Here is a 25,588-nt window from a genome sequence, read left to right on the forward strand (position 1 = left end):
ATATATCTATCGTTGGCTGACGTCATTCAATTTCTCTCGAAAGGTTGCTAAACCTTAGGGTAGAAGGACTCGTTTATTCTAACTTCTTTTCTATCGGCTAGTAAAATTACAGCATTAAGTGCCATCTCGAGATTTCAATTGCTACGAAATACCAATTTATGATAATCCTCTTTCTTTCTCCTCCCCATCTCCTCCCTCATCATCGTTCCCTTATCTAAAACGTATTTTACATCCAATCGAAATCACATATCTGATCTAATCCGATATACCTTAAATATAACTTTGTAACTAATTCAAGAAACTTTGGAAAATTTTTTAGAGCCCACGTTTTAAATACTTTTTTACTTTGTTCAAGAAAATACTCTCGTGAGTACGACAAAGTTGTTGCAGAGGACGGGACGAATTACGGTCGTTTAATATATGCAAACGAATGGAGTTTAACGATCTCGTAAAAAAAACAGGATGAAGGGAGAGAGAATGACAAAAAAAAAAAAAAAAAAAAAAAAAAAAAAAAAAAAAAAAACAGAAAAAGAAAAAGAAGAAAAAGAAGAAGAAGAAGAAGAAGAAGAAGAAGGGATGTCAGTGAAACGGCTCGAGGGAAATCCCAACAACTAATGCCGCGCATTGCCGTGGACCAGAACGTGCCAAGAAAAGTTGCAGCCATCTGGCAACGCATCTAGTACTTTGCAGTAAAGCAACCGACCTCGGTAGCCGACTTCTAGCCTCTTGCCAACACAGATAACCCTCTGTGTTCAACGAAGAAATTGAATCCTTAGTATCCACAATGTTTTCGATGTTTACTTTGTTAGCACTAGTAATTGGGTTAGAGTAGAGACTTTCACCTCTTTACTATCTCATTTCATTCAAATTCAGGATATAAAAAAAAAAACCGATGAATATAATGGATATAAAAAGAAAAAGAAAAGAAAAAAAAAACAATCGAACTGTCATTAACCTAACGAATCATTAATTAAAAAAGGAACGGATAAACGATCGTAGAAAAATAATTGGAAGAGAGAAAATTGAAAATAATATTCTCTTTCCTTTATCTATTCGACTCCTAGATTTCTCTTTCATGTTCCATCTTAATTGGAAGTACAAAGGTCCAGGAGGTTCATTTTAATCCTTACAACGTTAGATGAAACGAAGGGATGACTTTTATCTCTCAAAATCCGCACTCCGTGCATATTCCTTACGTTAGATTTTCTGATTTATCGAGATAATTTTAATTGTATGACTACAAACTACGATCTAAATTCTCGATCTTTTCAAAGCTATATGATAATTCATCGTTTCGACTTTGTTTTTTAACAATTATTATTATTATTAACTAATATAACGTACAATATATGTACGTATGTATGTTCTTTTAAAAATCGATCCTACTTCAATCTTAAAATCAACGAAATTGAAGAGGTAAAAGAAGTGAAAGGAGATTCTAAGAAACGATACTCAACGAAGAAAGATTAATCGACTAGCTAGCAGGTTAAGGAATTCACAGTTCTACGTCGTGAATTCATTTGGTACGGAGATATCGACAGATAAGATGGATGTACTTCTCTATCACCTTATTTTTATCCCCATTTTGTTCGTTTGCTCATGAAACGATACGGTTACGTATCAACGAGAACGTATATTCACGATAAAATAAAGCGATAATATCAAAAGAATATTTCTTACTTTAATAATTATTTGCGTAGATAATTTAATGAGCCTTTTCTAACGTCCATTCACTTTGAAATCTTGCCTATTACTACCGACGATATTTACAAATGATATTTACTATTAGACGTACGAGATATCAACTACGTGTTGACCTTTTTTCGTTAGTACGCAGAATACTATATTGTTGTTATTCTAAAAAGTATACAAAAAAAAATATATGTAGTAAATTTATCTAGTGGTACGTGTGTACCTTCTCTCTCTCTCTCTTTCTCTCTCTTTCTCTCTCTCTCTCTCTCTCTCTCTCTCTCTGTTCTATTTTTTTTCTCTTTCGTCATGTTTTCGTTCTGTCCTTCTAGAGAAAACATATTTTAGAGGAAAATCCTAATGTAAAGACACGTGTTTATCCGTTCTATTTTTTCTTTCTCTCTCTATCTCTCTCTTTTTCTTTCTCTTTATAATATAATAGGATTTACGAAATTCCCAATGATATTTATCTACTTTTTACGAAGGGTCAAACATATTCTCGCGCGAAATAACGAACAATCCACGAAGCCATGAAAGTATTTATTTATCGACATCGATCTACTGTGAAATAAAGGAATAAAACGCAAAACTGAAATTATAAATTTTGTATAATCCATAGCAATGATTTAATCATTTTGTAAGCTACATCTGAAAAAATTCGAGGTAAAAAGGAAAAAAAAAAAAAAAAAAATCTAAAAAATGCATTTCGTTTGTGAATAATATAAAAATTCCTTTTGGTAGAACGTTACCAAGTGCAATAAAAAACGCACTCAGTACAGTGTAAAATAATTAATTGCAATTTTCGAATTAGTTACTTCATTTCTCTACCCCTCTACGGGGAAAAAAAAAAAAAAAAAAAAAAAAAAAAAGTGATTAAAAGAACAACGAAAAATGAAAACTGCAGGACAAGCTTTTCTCGTGAATTTAAAATTCCGTCCTTTACGTAATAGTAATAATAGTTATATGCATAGTGAGAAAAAAAATATTTAAAATTTTTAATATGCGATATGTTTTACGAAAACGTTAAAATCCGCTCCCCGTGGGAGAAAAAGTAAAGAAAATAAAAATCAAATTATAAAAAAAAACTAAAAAAATTCACCGAGCGTTAGTTATTTCTAGTTCGTCTAGATTTCAATTGCACGCGAATCGTTCTTGCTGCAGTTGCAGTTGCGGCTACAAAAAAAAAAAAAAAAAAAAAAGAAAAAAAAAGAAAAAAAAAAAGAAAGAAAAGAAAAAAAAGAAAAAAAAAGGGAATGAAGGAAGAAATGGAATAGGAAGATAAAAATTGGAAAAATAGGAAAGACCGAGGGATAGTACACACGAGCTGCGGTATTGTTAGGAAAGAAACAAAAATACGATTCACGTGATCCTGCAAGTAACATTAAACGTGAATAAATAGAACGGAAAAAGACGAAAAATTACATTATATCGTATGTTGTTACATGCAACAAATTAATTAATCAATCAATTAATAAGATATTCAAAACAATAAGAAAAGTGATAGTGTGTTTCTAAAAAAAAAAAAAAAAAAATAAAGAAAAAAAAGAAAAAAAAAAGAAAGAAAGAAAGGAAAAAATTGCCGGCACTATTTTAGACTTTCTCTAAAGCATATAAATTATGTTAAACAATTAATTTCTTTTATATAAAAAAAAAAATGCACTATATCAATTCATGTAACAGGTTGATTCAACATGTATACGTACGTATACATATGAAAGTAGCATGCGGAGAAATGTCATGTTACGGCTAGTGCATCCAATTTCCATGCCCAAAATGTTCAACGGCGAAAGCAGGAGGTCGCAGTTCAACTTAAACCATGTTAGCCGCGTTCTAAATGCCAACTACGATTTACGTTGACCGCATTCGTTAATGTGTAGGTAGAGATATACTCACACGAGCTTACGTTTCTCTCCATAAATGAGTACGGATGTGGATGAAATGTACAACGTAGGTAGAAGGGACGGATAACACGGTAGGATCGATCGATCATTCTCGTGCAAGACAAGTATTACATCCATCGATCGCATCGTTAACATTTTTATGAATTGAACGTAATGTTGGAAAAGTCATTTCATTTTGTAAAATGCACTCACTGAGAATATAGAATGAATTGAATACAAAAAATCATTCTCCAAATTATTTTAAAAAGGAAGAGAAAAAGGAAAAAAAAAAAAAAAGGAAAAAATGGATTATTTCAAAGGAAATAAAAACGTGAAAAAAAAAAGTATGTCGATAAAAGATAACACATGATGCATTACAAATCTACATAATTCCGGAAATCCGGCTAATTTCGTAGTACCGTAGAGTACTCCCTGTAACGAGTAAACCCTGGTAGAACAGTGACTAATGTCGAGCTTTTTTTGCACTTTCTTCTTTTCCTCGCCAGTACTACTACCACCACCACCACCACCACCACCATTAGAACATGTACGACCATAAAACGTAATCCTAGCATATTATGAAAGAACGAAAGAATTTTTCGTTCATCTTTTTACATCTTTTTAATCCTTAAACAGTTTTTTATATAGACAACATTCCGTATACACTGACGATTAATAAATCGTAAACGTATACCCAATAACATTAAAACCGATATAACAAATAATGTCCATGGAAAAAGTAAATAGTTTATTCGATCAATATAAGATAAAGTAATGAATAGGTATATATATATATATATATATATATATAATAAAACGATCGACCATCGAAATACGATATATCACTTCAAAGCCCTTTTCTCCCTTCTCCCATTTCTCAATCTCAATCTATCCTTTCCTTGCCACAGATTAATATCGGGGAGATAACAGCGACAGGTTAATATAGTTTATTGAAAGACGGTTGGAACAATGCCATCGCATTCAATCCGGTTTTATTCTGGCGTAGATGAATCAAAATTAAGCCAATGCCATGGACGGGAAGGTGCGAAAATGGTCGACATGGGAAAGGTGAATACCGAGATTTGCTGCTCGTATTTGGTGCTACTACAGAAATGGCTACGTTCTCAGCCCAAGGATGCAAACAAAATTAAACCCGTGGGCTTTGGTGCCCTTAGCACTAATTAAACTCCGCTCGCTTAACGATAGTTTCCTGGAAACTTCTATCGTAGTACGCGAAGGAACCTTTCTCTATCTCGAAGCTACGAATGCAAATACAAGATACTTTTGACATGTGGGATTCATTCACTCTTATCCTAAATTAAATATGTAAACAATGAGAAAACAATGATCATTTATATAATTTTTTTCTTCTTCTTTATCGTTTTCGAGTTTTATTAAAACTCTTTTATAATCATGTTTTATTATAATGTTCGATTTCTAATTAATATGAAAAAGTAAAATAATCATTTTAATTCGAGTATCAAATATTCGATTCAATTCATGTATACATTTATGCATTTATGCAGACGAATGAAAACGTTTCGTTTGATTTCCTTAACTTCAATACTCTTTCGACGATAAATCATTAATATCAATCTGGATTAGATCGTCCCTATATACGGTATTATTAGGGTTAAGGTGAAATTGATGTTAGATCGTGTAACCTGAGACGATAATCAAAGCAGCCTTATCAAATATCTATTAAGCCTTGATTAAGCTTCGTCCTGTTACGAGAAGACACATCGAGTAATGGATCAAGATATGGATTTAATTAAATCTGAGAAAGTAAATCTCGAAATTTCAAAGTGAAATCGCTTAATAAGTAGAAGCTTCCATTTTACACGAATGAAACGTAGAAATCTTTAAGAGAATCTATTTACGATTATAAGACAAAAAATAAAATTAATTCAAATTAGATTATCAATTGGAAAATATGTAATCATTTTACATAATGAAATTGATATTTCTTACTTTAAACTTTACAATTGAAGTCTGATCGAATGAACGGAGCTATCGTTTGAGCATGCAAAGTGAACACGACCAGTTCAGAACTCTCGAAAGGAAATTTAGTGATTGTCTCGACAATCTATACTCCGCTCGATTTCTCATGAAACTCAGATACTCGATACCGATCCGCGAATGTGTGTACTCCCAGAACTGAGCTTCGTCTCGTCTTAACGTGAAAGGAACAAAGATTAATCTGCCTGAACACGAAGGTTAGTTTGCAAATACGATAGAGAACTAGGTACCAAATCTCTTCGTTGGTTACTTGAACTTGTTCAATGAGTACAAAGGAGAGAAAGAGAAAGGGAGAGAGAGAAAGAGAGAGAGAGAGAGAGAGAGAGAGAGAGAGAGAGAGAGAGAGAGAAGTAAAGATAGAGGTAGAAAGAGATATAGAGATAGAGATAGATAGATAAAGTACCACTTTCTATTCCCGATAGATGATACAGAAGGGACGCTAAGTTAGTACCACAACACAGTTACTAACATGCATTATATAAGCGACAACGATAACTAGACTATCCAACAACATGAGAATGAGAGGTCGAAGTCGTGAGATAGGAAGTGAGTACGAAGAGTAACTTCGCAAACGGGAACGCAACCATAATATCGTTAAACTTGCGTACTCCTTGACAGTTACTGCCAATGTAATGTAATTAAGAAAAGACATTGGGACATCGCTTTCGATCTAATACAGGTATATTCTCTATATCTCTATCTATGTATCTCTACTTTCTTCTCTCTCTCTCTCTCTCTCTCTCTATCTCTCTATCTCTCTATCTCTCTATCTAACGCGTTGTATTCTCCGATGAGTTTGGGTTAGCTTGCGAACGTGACGCGTGCGACGTTTAACTTGATTGTAACGCTTCGTGCGACTTTGAACGAAGCAGCAAGCAGTACTCAATGTTCTCCCTCTCTCTCTATCTCTCTCCCTATCTCTATCTCTCTCCTACCCTCTATCATTCCCCCCTCCCTCTCTCTCCTTCTTCTTTACGTGCTGCACTAACCAAGGGAACTTTGTTGAAACATCTATAACGAGCAATTAACTGTCTCTCCTTACTTTTCAGAATATTTGCCACGTAACTACTACGCGAGAAACTTTTTAACGAGAATTACTAAATAGTTCGCCTTCGACTTTGATTATTACTTATCGGTGCTATTACGAATTCAGTGAAAATTAGAAAATTGATTTCCAATCGGGCCGAATAGACGTATGATTTTTTTTTTTTTTTTTTTAAAGATTCGTTCATTGCTTCGTCCGAAATGTATTATTGTTGATTCAGAAGTATTCACAACCATGTAAATTGGAATTGGAATGAATGGAACATGATCCTGCATGCGTATTGGTTTAATAACGATCTTCATCAGAATACAGGTGGATTTATTTACGAACAAATATGATTGACAAATATTTGAAGAATAATAATCTAGTTGGTCATTTCGAACAACGATTTCAATAGAAATGATGATATTTTATTCTCCGTATCGTACAATATTTGTTATAGATATAATTTTATATGTTTAAAAGTGACAAAATATATCGAAAATTTTGGTTCGATGTTAGCATAGCCAATATAAACGCGGACATCGACGTTCCTCTTCAGTCACGATCGATTCACGTGGCTCCTTTCGTAACCGAACGTGGTGTCGAGTGTGATGGATGAAAGGATTCGCTTTGAGATAACCGGTAAGTCAAGAGAATTCATATGTTCCCTATAGTTGGTCTCAGTAGAGAGAGCTGCTCAGTAGTCACAGGTGGTCGTTCCGTTCCGAGCAGCTCTAGAATACGGCTAACGAAATTGCTAGCTATTCATCACGTAGAAAACGAGCATATCTAACGCGCTTACTCTCGGACGTTGCTTCTCTAATACCATTGTATAGAATGCACGCTACCTTCTAATTTATCGGCAAACCATTAATTTATAAATTATAATTTCTAATGAACCCAACTTCGTGTCTCATGAACTTTCGAAAAGTTTAATAATTTACACTTGCCAATATAATTATTTCCAATGATTACGCCATTTTCTCGGTTTACTTGAAGAAATTTAATGATTCAATGGGCATCGGATTATTCAAAACTTATGCACAAGATGATACGATAACCAGTTTAACCTGCATATATGTAAAAAAAAAAAAAAAAAAAAAGAAAAAAAAATATGTCGTCTGAATTCTCGTTATTCAGTCGTGAGAATTCAGGACTCATGTTTCGTCAATTCGCAGTAACAAATCCACAAAACGTTAGAGAGACTACATGTAACCAGGTTGATTACAACGTTCCATCTACTCCAAAGGATTTCGCTAGCGAGAGAAAGGGGTTGTAGAATAGGGATGAGGTTTGAGCGAATGTTACATGACAAAGCCGTCCAACATAGTCTTCTCTCAACTATCACAGATAGGATGGTACGCACGGCAACTCTCTCATCCTCAACCTATTCCATCCTCAACGTTACATCTTGCGTCTTATCTCTCTCTCTCTTGCCGCAGATGCTCTCGCGTTGTTCCATGGACAACTTAAGCTCTGCGGTTCGTTAGATGTATACCGATGCGCTCTGCCAGGAGCGATTTCGAGTTTAATAGCTGGATTCAAAGCCGAGCTACACGATATCGGCGTTTCGAAGACGATGCATGCCTCGACGAAATTTATTCCCCCTCCACTTTCTAATCTCCTTTGTTACCACTGTCATGTTTCGCGGCTTGTAACGTGATTACGAGAGTAATCGTACTTTAAAATATATATATATATATATACATATATATATATACACGAAACTTTGCGGATTATCGCGAATATCTATGAAAGTAGACATTTTTTATTTTTTCTACAACGAATGCATTTTTTTTTTTTTTTTTTTTTTTTTTTCTTATATAAAACCAATTTACAATTTTAAACGATAGTTATCGCCATGATACACAAATTGTCTGTTAAATTTTGATTTTGTTAAATTGAATTCAGAGAAAAAAATCGAAAAATTTTATTTCCATCAGTAAAAATAGCGAACCAATTGCCCTTTGCTATAGCGATTGTATAAGATACTTCCTAGAATCGAACTTAAAAAAAAATTTAATTTTGGTTCCTCAATGTAATAGAGATATTAATTGTTATCGCGTGCCGTTCATCAAGTTTCATCTATGTAGATTATACGCGAAGCGTGACATCATTCTGTCACGTGCATACGCGTTTACAAAACTAGTTTACGGACTGTACTGTCGCATTCTAACGCATCCGATTTTATCAAAGGTCAAATTATTTTACTTTATAACGTTCATTCCTTCTAAATCGTCATATTAATCTTTATTAATGACAACGAAAAGATGAAATTTTAAAATTAGTCTTAATGATCCGAATTATTCATGGCTGGTTTTGTGAAATCTTCGACGATCGAAATTATAATAAATTAAATTCATATACTTATATAAATTATAGAACGTCAATGATAGTATACACACTTACGTGTACGTGTTGTTCCAGTATACCATCACTTAATTATCTTCGTAGAATTTTAAAAATCAATTGACCAATCACAAAATATTGTACCTATAATGTATCCCATTAAACTGTACGATTACTTAATTAACATCGTCGAAAATGAAGAGAACGAAATTTAGAAATTATTCAATATAAATATAACGTTATTGCATCGTATGTTTGTTTAATTAACAGTGCAAAGATCATATGCGTAAACGTCAATGAAAATTCATTTATTTTATATCTGTAATTAAATAAAATACGTATAATTAAAATTATCGAAAACCGATAGAACAAATTTTCGATATTAGATATTCGGAATGTATCGATGGTAATCGCCGGATAGGATGCGATCGGATATGAAAAAGCAAACTGAAACGGAGATGCTCGGTCACAGCATCCGAGAATCCAGACACGTGCTTTGGAATTTTCCCTGAAAGGAGACAACCCTATGAGATCTCGTGAAACTCGAGTATAAGAAATTCAATAGCGACTATGGGATATGTGTATAGCTATGTATATATATATATGTATATATACTCTGTCTCTCTCTCTCTCTCTCTCTCTCTCTCTCTTTCTCTATCTCTCTCTGTATCCTTGTAATGTTCTTCGCTATCACGCATGAAAATGGCCAATGAAGAGAATTCGAGTATAACGATCTCGTATTATTCGACTTCGTTAATCGCAGTTGAACTTTCTAATTAGATATGTTACAGGCGTATTTCTCTTAAAAAGTGTACCTTACAAAGTGTACCTTTCATCAAGCATATATTTTTTTTCTTTATTTTTGTTTTTTTTTTTTTCTTTTTTTTTTATTAGAAAAATCTGATTTAAAAAGTACCCCTTTTTTCTTCATTAATGTTTCATATTGGTCGAATTAAACAGAAATTAAAATGAACATGTTTAAAAAGGTAATACTCTATAGCCGACATAGTTTTTAACAAAAAAAGTCAACGTGCTCTTGTACGTATTACGGAGTTAAATACCCAGAAAATCGAGGTCTCTCCTCGTATGTTCTTTCTAAAGGAGCTTTTAACTAAAACGTTCTTCATACAGAGAGACTTCAGTTTCTCTCCTTACCCCTTCCCTTTTCTCTTACTACAAGCAACATACGGGAAGAGAGCGTTCTAAAGCTGAAAGCAGTTTAATTATGAGACGTGAATATGCATGAACTTCTGTCTGCATCGTTTTATAGTTTTATGAAGAAAAAATTCCTCGTTGAATCATTAAATGCATTTCTTTTCGATCACGTTATATACGAGTAATTAATCGCATCGTAACTTCGTATCGTACGTATTTTTATTGAATGTCGAAATGTATTTTATCAATGCAACGTGACATTTGTTGAAAAGTTATGCGAAAAAAAAAAGAAAAAGAAAAAAAAGATATAATTTTAATATCGCACGCATTTTCTCGTGGAACTTTATTTCCGAGTTTAATTTTTTTTTTCTTTTTTTTTTTTTTGTATATATATATTCTTTTTCTTTTTTTTTTAGGGTGGGGGGGGGGGGCAGATAAAAAAAGAGGAAGAGAAAAAGAAAACTGTTCACGAGCTATCGTTAAAAATGATTTCGTATATCGAGAAGTTATTTTCCTCGGGAAAAGTGCGAAACGATAGCGAAAAATCGACACCCCGACGGCCGTCAGGTTTTTCGAGCTCCCGGTAAAAAGCACTAAAAGCTTGATCGAACCAGTAACGCTAGATATTTGAACGAACGCAAAAGATTTCTCTGGAAAACGATAGGAGCTGGTGAAAAAAAAAAAAAAAAAAAAAGTAAAAGAAAGAAAAAAAATTTACATGTGATTCGAGTAAAAAGAAACGAGAGAAAGAAGAAAAAAAGACGAAAGTCCGAAAGAACTTTTAGCAACAAAACCAAAGGAACATGTAAAAAAAAGAAACACACACACACAAAAAAAAAAAAAAGAAAGTAAGAAAAGAGGAAAGATAAAGCGTAATGGCAGAAAACAACATAATGACTTCGTTGCGAAGAACTCGAAACCAACGAAAGTATTCGGTCGAAGAAAAGCTTTATATGAAGTTCCAAAAAAAAAAAAAAAAAAAAAAGAAAGAAAGAAAAAAACGAGAAAAAAAGAAAGAGTGAAAAAGAAGAAAAGAAGAACAGAAGAAAAGAAAGAAGGCAAAACCAACAATGAGATAAAACACAAAACTTAAGGAAGGCACGAAAAGATGCAGAACTTGCAAAAGTACGAGAGAAGCTTTTGCGAAATATAACGACGACGATGGATAAAACGACGACAGCGACTAAAACGAAGACGAAAACGAAGACGGAGACATAGACGAAGACGAAGACAAGAACGAACTCGTGCAACAACAACGAAGGGAAACTAAGTAGAAAGGTAGAAAGGTAGGGGGCTAATAAAACGTCGGAAAGTAAATTTGAGTTCGAGGAGACGATAATAAATGTAAACAGTTTAGGCGAAGGCTGCCATGACAAAGAAAAACCCCTTTCTCTTTCAACTAAAAGAAAGAAGAAAGATAGATAAAAGGAGGAGGAGGAGGAGGAGGAGGAGGAGGAGGAGGAGGAGGAGGAGGAGGAGGAGGAGAAGGAGAAAGAGGAGGAGAAGGAAAAGGTGGAAGAAGAAGAGGAAGAAGAAGAAGAAGAAGAAGAAGTAGAAGAAGTCCGAGAAAGTATCGAGAAGAAAAAGAATACAACTCCCACTCTCCATCTCCATCTCTCTTTTTCTTCTCTCGAGTTAAGGAGAATAAGTTTTTTCAAGACTTTACGTTAATAGCCACGGTGATATTTGGAAAAATGAAAGAAAAAAAGAAAAGAAAAAAAAGGAAAGAAAAAAGAAAAGAAAAAAGAAAAGAGAAGAAAAGGGGAAAAGAAGAGGATCCTGAAAATTTCTAAAGTTCGAAAACAGATCTCGGCGATCGAGAAACCAGAAAGTACCGATTTTCCATCTCTCTTTTTCTTTCAGACAAACACACATCGCATTCTTCTTCTCGCCAATTTCATTCCAGCGATTCTCTCTTCGACCTTCCGGTTGTTTAATCGTTTTGAGCTGATTTCTATCCGAAGCTCGTTCGTCCGTACGGATGCTCCACTCTACTCTACGATGTACCAAGAACCCTCTGCTGTCTATCTCCTTTTTCCTCCCTCTCTTTCCCTCTCTCACTCATTTACCCATCCTTTCCTCTCTTCTAGGAACCCCTTCGGAACCCCTTCACGGTACTTCTGGCATCCGAGCACTATCTATAGATATATCGTTTTCCTCTCCCCCTTTTCTTCCTTCTTCCTCTTTTTCCTACTCACTTGGCTGGAAACGTGCTTCAATGTTTGATAAAATCACCGATTGTCCTGGTTCGCTACGTTCGTGTTACCGAAGCTAATTACAGACGTGATGCGGATCATATCGTTTCTTCTCTCTCATTCTCTCATTACCTCTTCTTCTTCTTGTTGTTAAACCGATATGGAAGAAGGTTCAAGGAAGGATCATGATTTTCTACGAGAATACTCATTCCTTCGTGCTAGAAACACGATTCTGTGCCATACAGGGAGAGACAGAGAGAGAGAGAGAGAGGGAGAGATAGAAAGAGAGAGAGAGATATATAACGCGGAGTATAGTTGAAAGGCAAAGATGGTTTTGTTAATTATCGTGATATTATCTGCGTTATGATACACCACTTGTAATTGAGACCTTGATTTATTACGATATTAAAGAAATTATTCCTATCATTGTTGATTTAAGAAATTGATTTTATATCGCGAAAATTTTTTACAAAGAAAAATATGTTATAAGAATATTTTATTAATCCCGTCGAGAGTAATTTTTAATTTTGATATTTCCACGTCTTTTAATATCGCAAATGTACGATGTAATGAGAAAGCTTTCAAAGCAGATAATCTCTCCTTCTTTTTTTTTTTTTTGCTCTCATTACTTTCGTTAAAATAAAAATTCCGATAAGTACTCAACGACAAATTAATCTTTTTACTCGCGTATCGCACATTATGTTTTCGTTGAAAGGTTGCGTTAAAAAGTGCTACAACTCGACTTTTTAAACAGTACGAGATTCAATTTGATGCCAGATGTTACTGAGAAAGAAGAAAAGGATTTTATCCAGTCGCTTTAGAACCGAAAGCTTTTATCTAAGCGAACGTCCATAAAAATAAATGGAAGATGGACAGAATTACTTCACCTTTAATTACATTCCATCCCTCGTCACGATTTCAATCTAAAATTTGCTTCGAGAAGGCCGAATATTTCGCAGTGGTGAAATTAAATGTCCGAGAATAACCGGAATGCTTTTTAATTTCCACACAATGGGTGAATGAGAGGGATGGGTTAAGGGGGTTGAAGGAGAAAAAGATAATCGACTAGCGAGCTTTCCCACGTCTGTCACGTTGAAAAACACATTCCAGACACTGGAATCTCGTCGATCGATTTCACCTTGTGTATTTTCCGCCTTGTGATTCTTCCGCGGTTGAATAACTAAAATTAATTATAAAAAATAAAAGATCAAGCAATTGCGAAAATTATTACAAAGAAAAAAAAAAAAAAGAAAAAGAGAAGAAAAAGAAAAGAAGAAAAAGAAAAGAAAGAAAAAAAGAAGGGGCCAAAAAGGAAACAAAGAAAGAATTCGTAGAAACGTTCCTTAAAGAAAAAAGGAAAAAAACAAAAAAAAAATTTTTTTTAACTAAATATTTTGTCATCGTCGAAGGAGACATTTATAGCTGTCCCATAATCAAGTTAAAAGGTTGATCGAGTAATTCATGAGCGAACATCCATACTGATGACAGATAAAAAGCATATAGTGCTCTTTTAACGTGGCACGTTCCGCGAGCGCGTGCTTCAAATATATTCATAACCGACGTCTGGATAAGCATCGAATTCAAAGTGCTTTATACGAAGGAACTCTCTATTCTAGAATCGTATCAAACGAGGTGCCTTTCAAAAATTTTATGCTACATTTTCATAAAAAAAAAAAAAAAAAAAAATTTCTTTAAAGAGAGAGAGAAAGAGAGAGGAAGAGAAAGAGGTAGCTCTTACTTTTACTGAACTGAATTTCGAATAGAAACGAACTTCGACTATAATCGATCGAACGTCAAGCGATTAAACGATAAAGAAAAAGAATATTCATTCATCGAGAAAGACAAAGAGATAGGAACTTTAAATGAAGTAGGTCTCCTATTAAGTAGCTTCTATACCTACTATCATTATACAGTATAAGCTTAATTCGTTGTTACGCAAAAGCTCGATATACCTGAGATGTTTCTGATAAGAGAATAGGAATTTCGGAAATTTCCCAAAGGTAAAACCATTCCGTAATACGGCAAATTCATGAGCATATATATATATATATATATATATATATATATATACTTAGAACACATACATATATTCGTGACACGAGTCTCATACTTGTAATCTAATAAAGACATCGTACAAGGGACTCTTACTGGAAGACTTTAAATTCAAATGTAACCTTATAATATTCGATCTCGCATTAATGGAAAAATCGAATCTGTCCATATGGGATCGAAGGGACTCTCTTACGAATTCCGTAGAAGATTTAGTTACGAATAAAATTTCAAGAATCCTTGAATGGTTCCCTTTGCGTAAGTCAAATCGTCCTTAAATATTCAACACACTTGTGTCACGTTCTCGAACAAACTTCTTATGTCCAATATGATGCCATTCGTTTCAAATGGTTGAGAAGAAAATTTTTTTTCATGTCATACGACGTAATAATTTAACATAAAAATTACAAGAATTTTTTTTAATCTTTATTTTTAATATCCATCCCATTATTTCGTCAAATGTAATTACTATTTGAGAGGTTATCGCATGATTACAAAAATTTTGAAAATTCCAAAATACATATACGATTTTTCAAGATGTCGAGATATATTGTAAATATCGATCAAAAATGCAAAAAAGGCTCTCACAATTCACTTTCGGTAAGTTTAATCAAGACGAGAAAAAGGAAAAAATATTATCTTAATCTCGACAGAGAAACACATTTTGCAACTCAGCTCGAACTCAATCTCTCTCTTTTTTTTATATATATATATATATATATATATATATATATATATATATATATATATATTAACACTGGAAACATAATTTAACCGAAATTACATTTTGCTTCTTTCTTGTAGTCATATATCGTCTGATTTTCTCTGTCCTACGCGCGTTCATAAATTTCACTCGCACTCTCTCTCTCTCTCTCTCTCTCTCTTATTCTTTTAAAAAGAAAGAAATATGCGAAATATTAAAGTAACAAAATAAATGTGCTCGCGTGCGTGAACGATTCCAGCCAATCAAGGCGTGTTTCATAGCCGTGAAATCAAGTGATGCGTCTACACTCAAGACACGCCCTTTTAATTAATTTCATTTCTAAGATTTCAAGTTGGTCCGACCTCGACTATTCGACCTTTCAAATACGCGTTCCTAACTTATTTCCTTCGACAGGGAACATCAATGTTCGAGCTTCCCTTCGAGAATTCTTTTCAGTCTATAAACTCGTACAATTTCAAAAGAATTCATGAACAAATTCGTTTACCACCAATTGAACATGATTGCTATCGAAATCAATACATTTGATGAAACATTTGATCTATACATTTTAACAAAACTAGATATCTATGGAAAAATATCATAGAGTTAATTTTTCATGATTTAACGATGGAAAATTTTAAAAATATATAGATATAACGTACAGAATTATCCATCGAGATTTAAATATTCAATTTTCTCAATGGAACAGCTATTTCTGTTGCAACAAAAGAATCTTCGTCCAAGCAATATCTATAAAAAGAGAAAATAAATATGGTAACGTACATATCAAGAAAAATCTTCTTCCGAGATAACATAGAAGAGAATTGTGAATTCCCCTATGATTCCGCGTTCGAATTGCAGATTGTATCTTCTTAAACTGGTCGAAGATTCGAACTTGGTCTTACCTGGAACAAGAGAAAAATGATGGTTAGTTGTGGTTACGTAACTTTATTCAATCATATGTCATTGAAATAAAATGCATTTGCGTAAAAGTAAATTATAGTTTTTAATATAGGACGATATTGAAGAAAATTATGAAAAGAAAAAAAGAAGTCATTTGAGAAGACAATAAAATGTTACTAATAAATGTTACGAAATAAATGTTATATCGATCGATCCAGTACATTCGCCAAATCGTCACTTCATTTTCATAGAATAGAAACCTCAGAGACGCAATTGCGAAAACTCAATGGTATGCAATTTAATCGCAAACGATCACGTTTCACGCTAATCACACAATAAAATTCGTTTCTCTTTTATTTTACAGTCCAATGGTAATTCTTCAAAATGAACGAACCGGTGTTTCGAACATGATAACGTTGTATTATACTCTTGCATGAAAACACATGAACACTCTCGTGTGAACGCGTAGATACGTCCCGGTATATAATGATGTTTTAACAAAAAAGAGAGGTGTCTAGAGAACCGGTAGTATAATTATTCCCTTACGCGTACTAATGTAGGTATTGTTTTTCCAACTGTAATTTTGTACCTTCATCAATGGTCGTAAATGTTAGGAAGGATGCGAGTTCGTTGATCCAATGATCGTTACTAGTGTCAGTGTTGGTCGTTTCATAAATTTTCTTTTGTATATTCAATTAACATGGAAAATAGCTAGAAAGCAACAAAACGAAATAGATAGAGATAGAGAAAGAGAGAGAGAGAGAGAGAGAGAGAGAGAGAGAGAGAGAGAGAGTGTATGAAGAGAGAACTACTCGTTTTGTTTCATTGCACAATATCTGCCAGCAAGAGCTCTGACGTAATATTCTGCTTCTGAAACCATTGTTCGCATAGAGCTTTTAGTACAGTTAGTCGAATGGTAAAATGTTGGCTCAAAGTGACTTTGCTTGCATTAACGCGCCATTCGTGCGGGATTAGCATCCGAACAGTGGGATGATATTTATAGACGACAACGAATACCGGTTATAGTCCCTATTACTTAAAGTATTATCGACTCAAAGTTAAATCACATGATTCTTATTGGCTTTATGATTGAAGTACTAAAATTCAAGATGTTTAACGTGTCGAAAATAGGAAAGTAAACATGTAGATATACTTGTTACATAATAAATCCTGTTCTTTAATATGATTTAATAATTTATATTTTTATAACGAATTTACAAGTTGAAACGATCGATAAGAGTAGCTACATAATGGACAACGAGAAAGGCATTAAATTCGCTGGGAAGCCGATAGGCAAAGCCTCGTGTGTATCGTATCTAAGCCCTAAACTGTTGTTTACGATCGACTCGATGCTTACAGACGTAATATTGCATCGCCAGAATGTACGCACCCATCTCCTCATAATTCTGCTCTTAATACCTACCTCTCTCTCTCTCTATATATATATACATATATATATATATATATGACACGCCTTATGGATACCGTTGACAAATAAAAGTACGAAACGATCCTTAAATGCGAGTTTCATGGCGGTTAAAAAGAAAAATTATCGGGTCAGTTGTTTTCCGAGTTAGATCGGAGCTGTCGATAGTGAAAGAGAAGGAAAGTGTGGATTCGATCGAAATGGAACGTCGTCGTACGTCATTGAATTCGCCTTGATTTCCACTTGAACGATAATCGAAAAAAAGACGAAGAAAGGCATAACAGGCAACTAAAATGCCCCCGATATCTCAAAAATACAGGACGATAGAATTTGACGAGTTTGGAATCGTCAAATATCGATTCAATTCTATCACGATATTAAATAAAATTTGAAGTTATTTTTTGTATCGACGAATAGAAAATTTTTAACAAATAATACAAATTAATTTCTTATGGAATTAAAAAGATAATGAGAAAAATATGATTAACTTTAAATATATAAATTATTAACAATTATTTCTGTTTTATCGCAATTTAAAAGTTCGTACCTTGACCGAAATATAACGCTTCGCGACCGCATTGATTTTCCATATATCATGGTGTTTCAGAATAGGCACCGCACGTGTCCGGAGCAGAATCGCTTGCGACAAACATGTGCGCACGCGCACGCTACCGGGTTTAGAAACGTGATATTGTGACAAGCGATATTTATTACGTACGAGTTGTAACGATTCGTGGCATGTTATTTATGAGAATCCTTTTTTATCAGTACGATAACTTTCCTCTTCCCTTTACTTTGTTATTTTCCTTAACGTTTTTTCCATCACCTCGTTTATTCGTTTTTAATGTCGTTAAAACATGCATCAATTAATAGATGAACTTTTTGTGGATATGTATATGCAATAAAGATACGTATAACCATCTTCACATATACAAGACCATAATCAACATGAGTTTGAGATCAAATTCATGGACACGTTATTCTCTCGTACACAGAGAAAGCACAGTATAGATACATGTAGTTTATTTGAAAATGACCCCCTGGAGATATAATTTATGAACAGAGAGAGAGAAAGAGAGAGAGAGAGAATATGAGACAAACAGAAACAGAATATTAACAGACGAGAAGTGGTATGTTGACACGCCATAAAGCTTTTGAATCCTTCTTAATGAACCACAATGATTAAACAATGGTTAAACCGCTGTCCTTATAGTGAACTATGACTTCAACAAAACTCGAGCATCAGAGTGAGGGAGGACGATATCATACGCATGCTGGAATCCATTAAGTGAAAGTATCTCTAAGTGGGAGAGAAGAAGACCTTGAATACAACGTACTGAATATATAGTGTAAGCAGGCATACTTCTAAGTAAGCCAGCTGCATCGTATGTTTCATCGAAGAGAACAAACCGCGATGGATGATGCCCATGGGAAATTCGAAAAACGATGTAACGCTCGATTCTACGATTAATCCCACCGATTTTTGTTTCTTCTTTTCTTTTTTTTTTTCTTTTTTTGTTTTTTTTTCTTCTTCTTCCTCTTAAATAGTTAATGACTATTGAAAATTAATGATCGGTCAGAATTTACTCGAGTCAGACTCATATTCCATTCTACGATAGATCTTCAATGAAAATTTTTATCGGCAACTTAATCAACGTTATATCAATATGATCAAGCAAATAAAATATATTGAACAAATCTATCATTAGCGTCTAACGATAATACGCTAATCCTCTTGCGATACTTTTCTAAAATCTATTTCTGATAGATTACGATCGATTTTGAAGATTTTGAAGATGATTTTTAATGTGAGATATTCGATTAAAGAAAAAAAAAAAAAAAAAAAAAAAAAAAATACAAATATAAAAAAAAAGAACTGCAATCTCTTTCTAATCTTTTAATATTTTCATATTATATTTTTTCGTAATTCTCTCATACGGCAGTCAATGTGATGAATCAAATCACATTGATCTAATAAAATTTTCTAATTTCATTTAAACAATGGATGATAATTTAACGCGTAATATCGAATGTCCGACGTGGTATGATAAATTAAGAAACGATAATGATAACTTGTTCGAGGCCATCTATCTCTGTCTCTTTCTCTTTCCGTTCGTATTTGGCTTGACGCCAGGCGCCTCTTTTCTTTTCGATATCGAAAAGAGAATCGCATTCACTATAACACCAAAACGAATTCTAACTTACGTTTCTATGTTTTACTTTGACGATAACGATATTTCCAAAGCATTCGTAATTAGTATTTCGTTCGTGTCGATATGTGTAAATATTTTTACATTACGGAAAAATAAAATTTACTTTTAATTTATTACAAAAAGAAGAATTAACGTTTTGGATTTACATATCCCCTTTTACACAAGCCAGTTATATCATTGTTATTAATTCATTAATCTATGTTAAAATATTATTAAATAATGATGTTTCACTTAATAATAATCTATTTACATCAAATACGAATAATATTTAGTTTACATAAAACGATCGTTCTCGTCATTATTCTTAAGCCATCTATCTAACGAAGCGATAAAACCTTTTTCTCTGTTTTAAAGAAATAATTTACTTTTCACGTTAAAAAAAAAATAAAAAAAATAAAAAAAATAAAAAAAAAATAAAAATAAAAAAAAAAACAAGAAAAAGAGAAAGAAAAAAAAATTTGATAAGAGAAATAATTAGAACGATCGAATAATGGTCTTGTTCTACAACGTTCAAAATAGGAGAGCTCTTGAGTGCATTAAAGGTGCACTTACATGTGATTCTATTCGTCTATTCCTTCTATGGAAAAGGGCACTTTACTAAAGTCCGTCTTACAATAATCGCTTAAGCTCTCCTAACAAGAGTAGAATAACTTATGGCTTCTTTGGGATAGAACACGGCTAATTTCATGATTATCTACTTAAAAAGAACATAAAAGGAATTCATTCATTACGTCCTTATCAATTATTTTCGAAATTCGCCAAATTCATTACGATCAAGATATCAAATACAATATAATCACTTTTACATTCGATAAAGCTTCAAACATTTCTTTTATTGTCGTCTTCATTAACGATTGTTAAGGAAATATATATATATAAAAAAAAAAAAAAAAAAAAAAAAAAAAAAAAAAATCACGATGAAAGCGAAGATATTTCTTCTTCCATTAAAAGCGAACGTTCGTTCGTAAAAGATCGCACTCGAGGGAAACTTTCGAACTTTCATACCCAATTAAAATGCATATATCCGAAGAAAGCAATCGAAATCAAAACCCACGTACAAATACTCTTTTATCGTGCTAGCTGTTTGCTCGTTCGTTTGAAAAGCTATTAAAAACGTGTCGTGGTCAACTTCGGAACGTCGAACAAAGAATTTATTCGATGATCAATAAATGAAAGGAAAAGAAAAAGAGACAGATGTATCGGTTATTATTCTTGGAAAAATTGAACTTTTACGAAATTTACGTCCCTTAGAATGGGTTACTCATTCTTTTTACTTTTTTTTCTTATTTTTTTTTTCTTTTTTTTTTTTTTTTTTTTTTTTTCTTTATCTTTTTTATTACGGCATTTTTACACATGCGTTTTTTTTTATATAGGACTACACATACGTTCGAAATATCGATGATAATCTACATTATAATACATTCTCTCATTTTTTTTTTTTTCAACTGCGCATTCGTTATTCTTTATTATTGCTTAATAACCGGATTTGATTCAATTATACATTGTAATTTACGATGCGAAAATGTAGATCGAAAACAGGAAGTATAAAATATCCTAGCTCGTTGATATATTCTTTAAAAAAAAAAAAAAAAAAAAAAAAAAAAAAAAAAAAAAAAAAAAAAAAAAAAAAAAAAAAATCACCTCTGCTTGTATAAAAAGCTACAAAATGCTTTGTTCGATGAAACATAACGACTGAAAAAAAATGTTCATATAAGGCTTCAATGGACTACCAGTACTGGCAGTAGTGACTTTTGAAAAATTTCTATTTTTTTTATAGACGATATAAATCGTTAGCTATACTTTTTTTACTACCCCATTCGATGTAAAGGCTTGTTAAAAGAAATAAAAATGTTGAAAACTTTCCGAACGTAATCGCTCTTAATGAAAACATTATAATATCAAGAAAAAAATTATCCCAAACTACGAACACATGATATTAATTAGTTTGTAAAAAATATCTCTTATTATTGATCGTACTTTTGTTTTTCATCTACATTTTTTTTTTTTTTTTTTACAACGAAGCTCTCTCTTTCCCCCTCCTTCTCCCTATCTCTCTCTCTCTCTCTCTCTCTCCCTCTTTTACATTTTTTTTTTTTTTTCATCTAGAAGAAAAACATCGTACAAAAATCATTAATTATCTTCAAAGGAAAGAAAACTTTCGTAATTCTCTTCGAAAAATCTTACGCCGTGTGTCTTTCTCCTTTCGAAAAGAGGGAACAACAACAAACAACCACACGAAACGTTTCCCCTCGTAAGTAATTTACCTTCCGCCTGAATGGATGCCTGGAAGGATTTTCAAAAACGAAAATATAAAAGGTGATAGGAGAAGAACAAAGTTTCTTTTCTTTTTTCTTCTTTTACCTTTAAAAACAACGCGTCAGTCGGCCCATAATTAATGTTCCAGGTTATCGGTTTGCGCTATTAATAATGTCACCGCACCAAATGAGATTTTAATAAATTAATGATAGCCATTTAATAATTAAACGTTCTACATATATATATTCTTTCTAATTAATGCCTTAGAAAATCTTTATTGTTGCATATTTTTATATTTAATGTTGGATTAGAACGAACAATGAAAAGATAAAGAATAACGATTAAATATATCAAATATAAATTTAAATCGAAATGAAATCAGTACTAAAGAACTATTCCTGAAATAAAATTAGCTAATACAATTCATCATCTTCTTTGAGAAGGAAACAGTATTTTAGTAAACGAACCGTCTAAAACACTGATTCATTTCATCTATGGAAGTCAATGTAGAAACGTGACTGGACTAAACTTGAGTCTGAATTTATTTCCAGGCTAAAACAGGTCAGAATTTGGTGTTTAATTAAAACAGAGAATAATTTTTCTTTGGTTTCCTAAGCGTGATAAAAAAAATCCTTGAAACTTTTTTCTTTTATTTCGAGATTTAACAATCACCATAAGAAAGTATCAATTAAAGTCAATTTTTGAAATAGAGCTAAAATCAATCATCAAATATCATTACCATTAATGTATGATGAATATGCGAAAATACAGAGAACATTATCGCGTTTCAAGGCGATACTATTGCTTACTATCGTCATCGTTCATAATCCATATATTTCATCTTGTTGCTGACTAGTATCGAACACGCGTTACATTGGAAGCATTACATGAGTGCATATCAGAGTATGATTCCAAAATGTCCTCGAACACGATCCCAAAGCAACTCGCATGTGCAGCACGATTGTAATTGTCGGTTGCACGTTCAACGTCTCTACACCTCTCGTTCCATCAATCTTTCTCTCTCTCTCTCTTTCTCACACACCCACACACCAACATTCTCTTTGTTCAATCTTCGTATCGTATCTCCGTATGGTTTGTTCTTGTTTGTACGATTTCGCCCGTTATCAACTAACATCACCGACTATTCTGTTTCCGACGCACGAACAGCAACCACGTGCTCGTCTTTTCGATAGCTCGTCTAGTATCACGTCACGTGATCGGTTTTATTTTAACGAGACACCGAAGCAACGATAACGTACTCGCGAATACAAAATCCAACATAGTTTGTAAAATGTTTGCAAGAACGAATTCGATTGTAAATATATCAACGAATAACAAGTATTTCACGTATGAAAAAATATCGGAGATTTTCAACTAATTGCAATTATTTTGTATTCCAACGAAGGAAAACTTTTCATGGAAAGAAAGGAAAAAAAAAAAAAAAAGTAATAAACAAAAAACAAAAAAAAAAGAAAAAAAAGAAAAAATAACTCGATCGTTGAAAAATCAATCGCACCGATAAATTACAATTTTGTTTTTCGCAACAGGAAATCTTGTAATGAAGTTAAAGCATCGTCAGAACTTTATCGACGCGTGATGGATCGTACAAAAAATAACGTTAAAATTCTTTCGCAAGAGATGATCGATCGAATGGATCTCTACGTGGTCGATTATTTGAAACTGACGAGAGTTATTGCGAAATGAGAATTGAACGCACGAGGAAAAATCTACGAGAGACACGATAACAGCGGGCTAATTAAAATGTATTTCTATTAGTCGCTAACAAGGCAACGCCCAAATCTCCCTTACGCTCTCTTTTTTAATACAGAAAATTTAATTGCATCCCGTTTCGTCATAGCCACCGCGTACGGTGGCCTTCGTAATTATCGTGTCACTCTAACGAGATGAAAAGCGTGTTGCTATGTTTAGTTGAGTCTTTTTCGTGATTGTAATTAAAGAGATTCTCTTTCTTTTTTCCCTTTCTCCATATCAAATTTTCGTTATTATCCCCATCATTCTCGACAAGTTACGAAGGAATATTTAACAATCGTTCTGTGGGAAACAACATGTCCGCTTGAGACTAGTCATTTTCCTGACGACACTGTAACTTTGCATTCCGCGTAAACGTCACTGAAAAAAAAAGCGCCGACATCTACGTGATCTTGTGTCGTCGTTCGCTAGCAACAAGTAGCACACAGTGGGGAAAAAAACTTATGAAAGAACGTTTATATATCGTATTTCACAAATGATCCATTGTCTTGGCTCGAGATATGAATTAAAATTTTTTTTTTTTTTTTTTTATGTAGGATAACGTTACAATTTTCCACATGACATCTCTATTTTATTATCGAACCCGAAGATATAAGCGGACGATAAACTGCATATTGCAGTAATTTGCAATGTTTTCGATTCGAAATGATCTAGCAACGACCACGGGACAATTTGTAACAGCTAACAGTTAGAACAAACAGAGAAATATTTGTAGAAGCTATGAACAACAATAGCGCGATGACGTAAGAGTGTAAACCATTCTGATATAGCTTCGTAAATATCTCATTTCGTGCTCATACAATGAACGCTTTAAAAACAAAAACAAAAAAAAAAAAGAAAAAAACAATGAAAGGAAAGACGTATTATAAAAAAAGAAATTCTTTCGATTAAATTATGGTAAAAAGAAAAAAAAAAAAAAGAAAGAAAGAAAGAAAGAAAGAAAGAAAGAAAAGAAAAAAACGTATTCCAAATAATTCTGCGAATATTAGTTGTATCGAAATAAAATACCTCTTCGATAAATCATTGCTAATCAATTGTAAAATTATGATGATCCAGTTATAGAAAGAGAATACAAAATGAGAACTCAAAATCATTGGGAAAGCAGTAGATTTAACTTGCTCATAAACGAGAGAAGGATGTTCGGTTATTATCTAGTGCTCGTATGAATACTAACGCATACGCACACACATACGTCGATCGGCACGTTGAGTGATTCGCACGGATGATTCATCTGTATATACAAGAGATTTGCCCGAGGGTGCGCCGATAATGAACTCCCCTGTCGGTTGTAGCTCGATGAACGATGACGAGAGGAAGAGAATTGTCGGAATACGCGCGTTTCCAAGCCCCGAAATAGTACACGTGATCGCGCACGTGCATTAACACATGCATTTGCATACGTGCAATACACGTCAGAGAACGTCGCTGCATCTCGCCAAGCTTATTCCGCTACGACTTAAACGGGTATTGACCAGATTCTATGACGTCTCTTATATTACGGATTCTAACAAAATTATCGTCGCAGTTACACGTCGCTCGATTTCACAGTAAGCGATAAATTACGATCGCCTAGAAATTCATTTTCGTATAACGCGAAAAAATATTTCATCTTTTCGTACCATCAAATTTGATTTATGCCGATATGAAAATATGAAAAAATCATGTCATCTTTCTTATAAAGCTAAATACCAATGTCCCCGATAAGAAAAGATTATATTATAATTTTTTCAAATAATAAAAAATTTCATTATTTTGCAATAAAACATATGTTTAACTTTCTTTAATCCTTTTTACAATTTAAATTTCAACACATTCATAGATGATTATTAGCTAACTTTCAATATTACTGAATTATTCGTTTATTATACATTTGCATAAGTTATTGTTAGTTAATGTCGTATGTACGAAGGAAGAGGGACGAGGAAAAGAACAGTTATGTGGTTTGTTACGTAAT

General features: G+C 33.2%; 1 protein-coding gene across 2 annotated transcripts in view; it reads right to left on the reverse strand.

Annotated features, from left to right (window-relative positions):
• LOC124953144 (E3 ubiquitin-protein ligase MYLIP) overlaps window positions 1–25,588 on the reverse strand; it is a 116,782-nt gene that overhangs the window by 61,770 nt on the left and 29,424 nt on the right. Inside the window, exon 2 of one of the 2 annotated variants that reach the window (XM_047504100.1) lies at window positions 15,729–15,816. The exons of the other annotated variant lie outside the window; for it this stretch is intronic. Within the exon in view, the coding sequence (XP_047360056.1) occupies window positions 15,729–15,740 (12 nt within the window). The 5' untranslated portion in view covers window positions 15,741–15,816. The remainder of the gene's footprint in view (window positions 1–15,728; window positions 15,817–25,588) is intronic. 2 annotated transcript variants of the gene reach the window in all.

This window comes from Vespa velutina, chromosome 11 (genome assembly GCF_912470025.1).
Source record: "Vespa velutina chromosome 11, iVesVel2.1, whole genome shotgun sequence".
Taxonomy (NCBI): domain Eukaryota; kingdom Metazoa; phylum Arthropoda; class Insecta; order Hymenoptera; family Vespidae; genus Vespa; species Vespa velutina.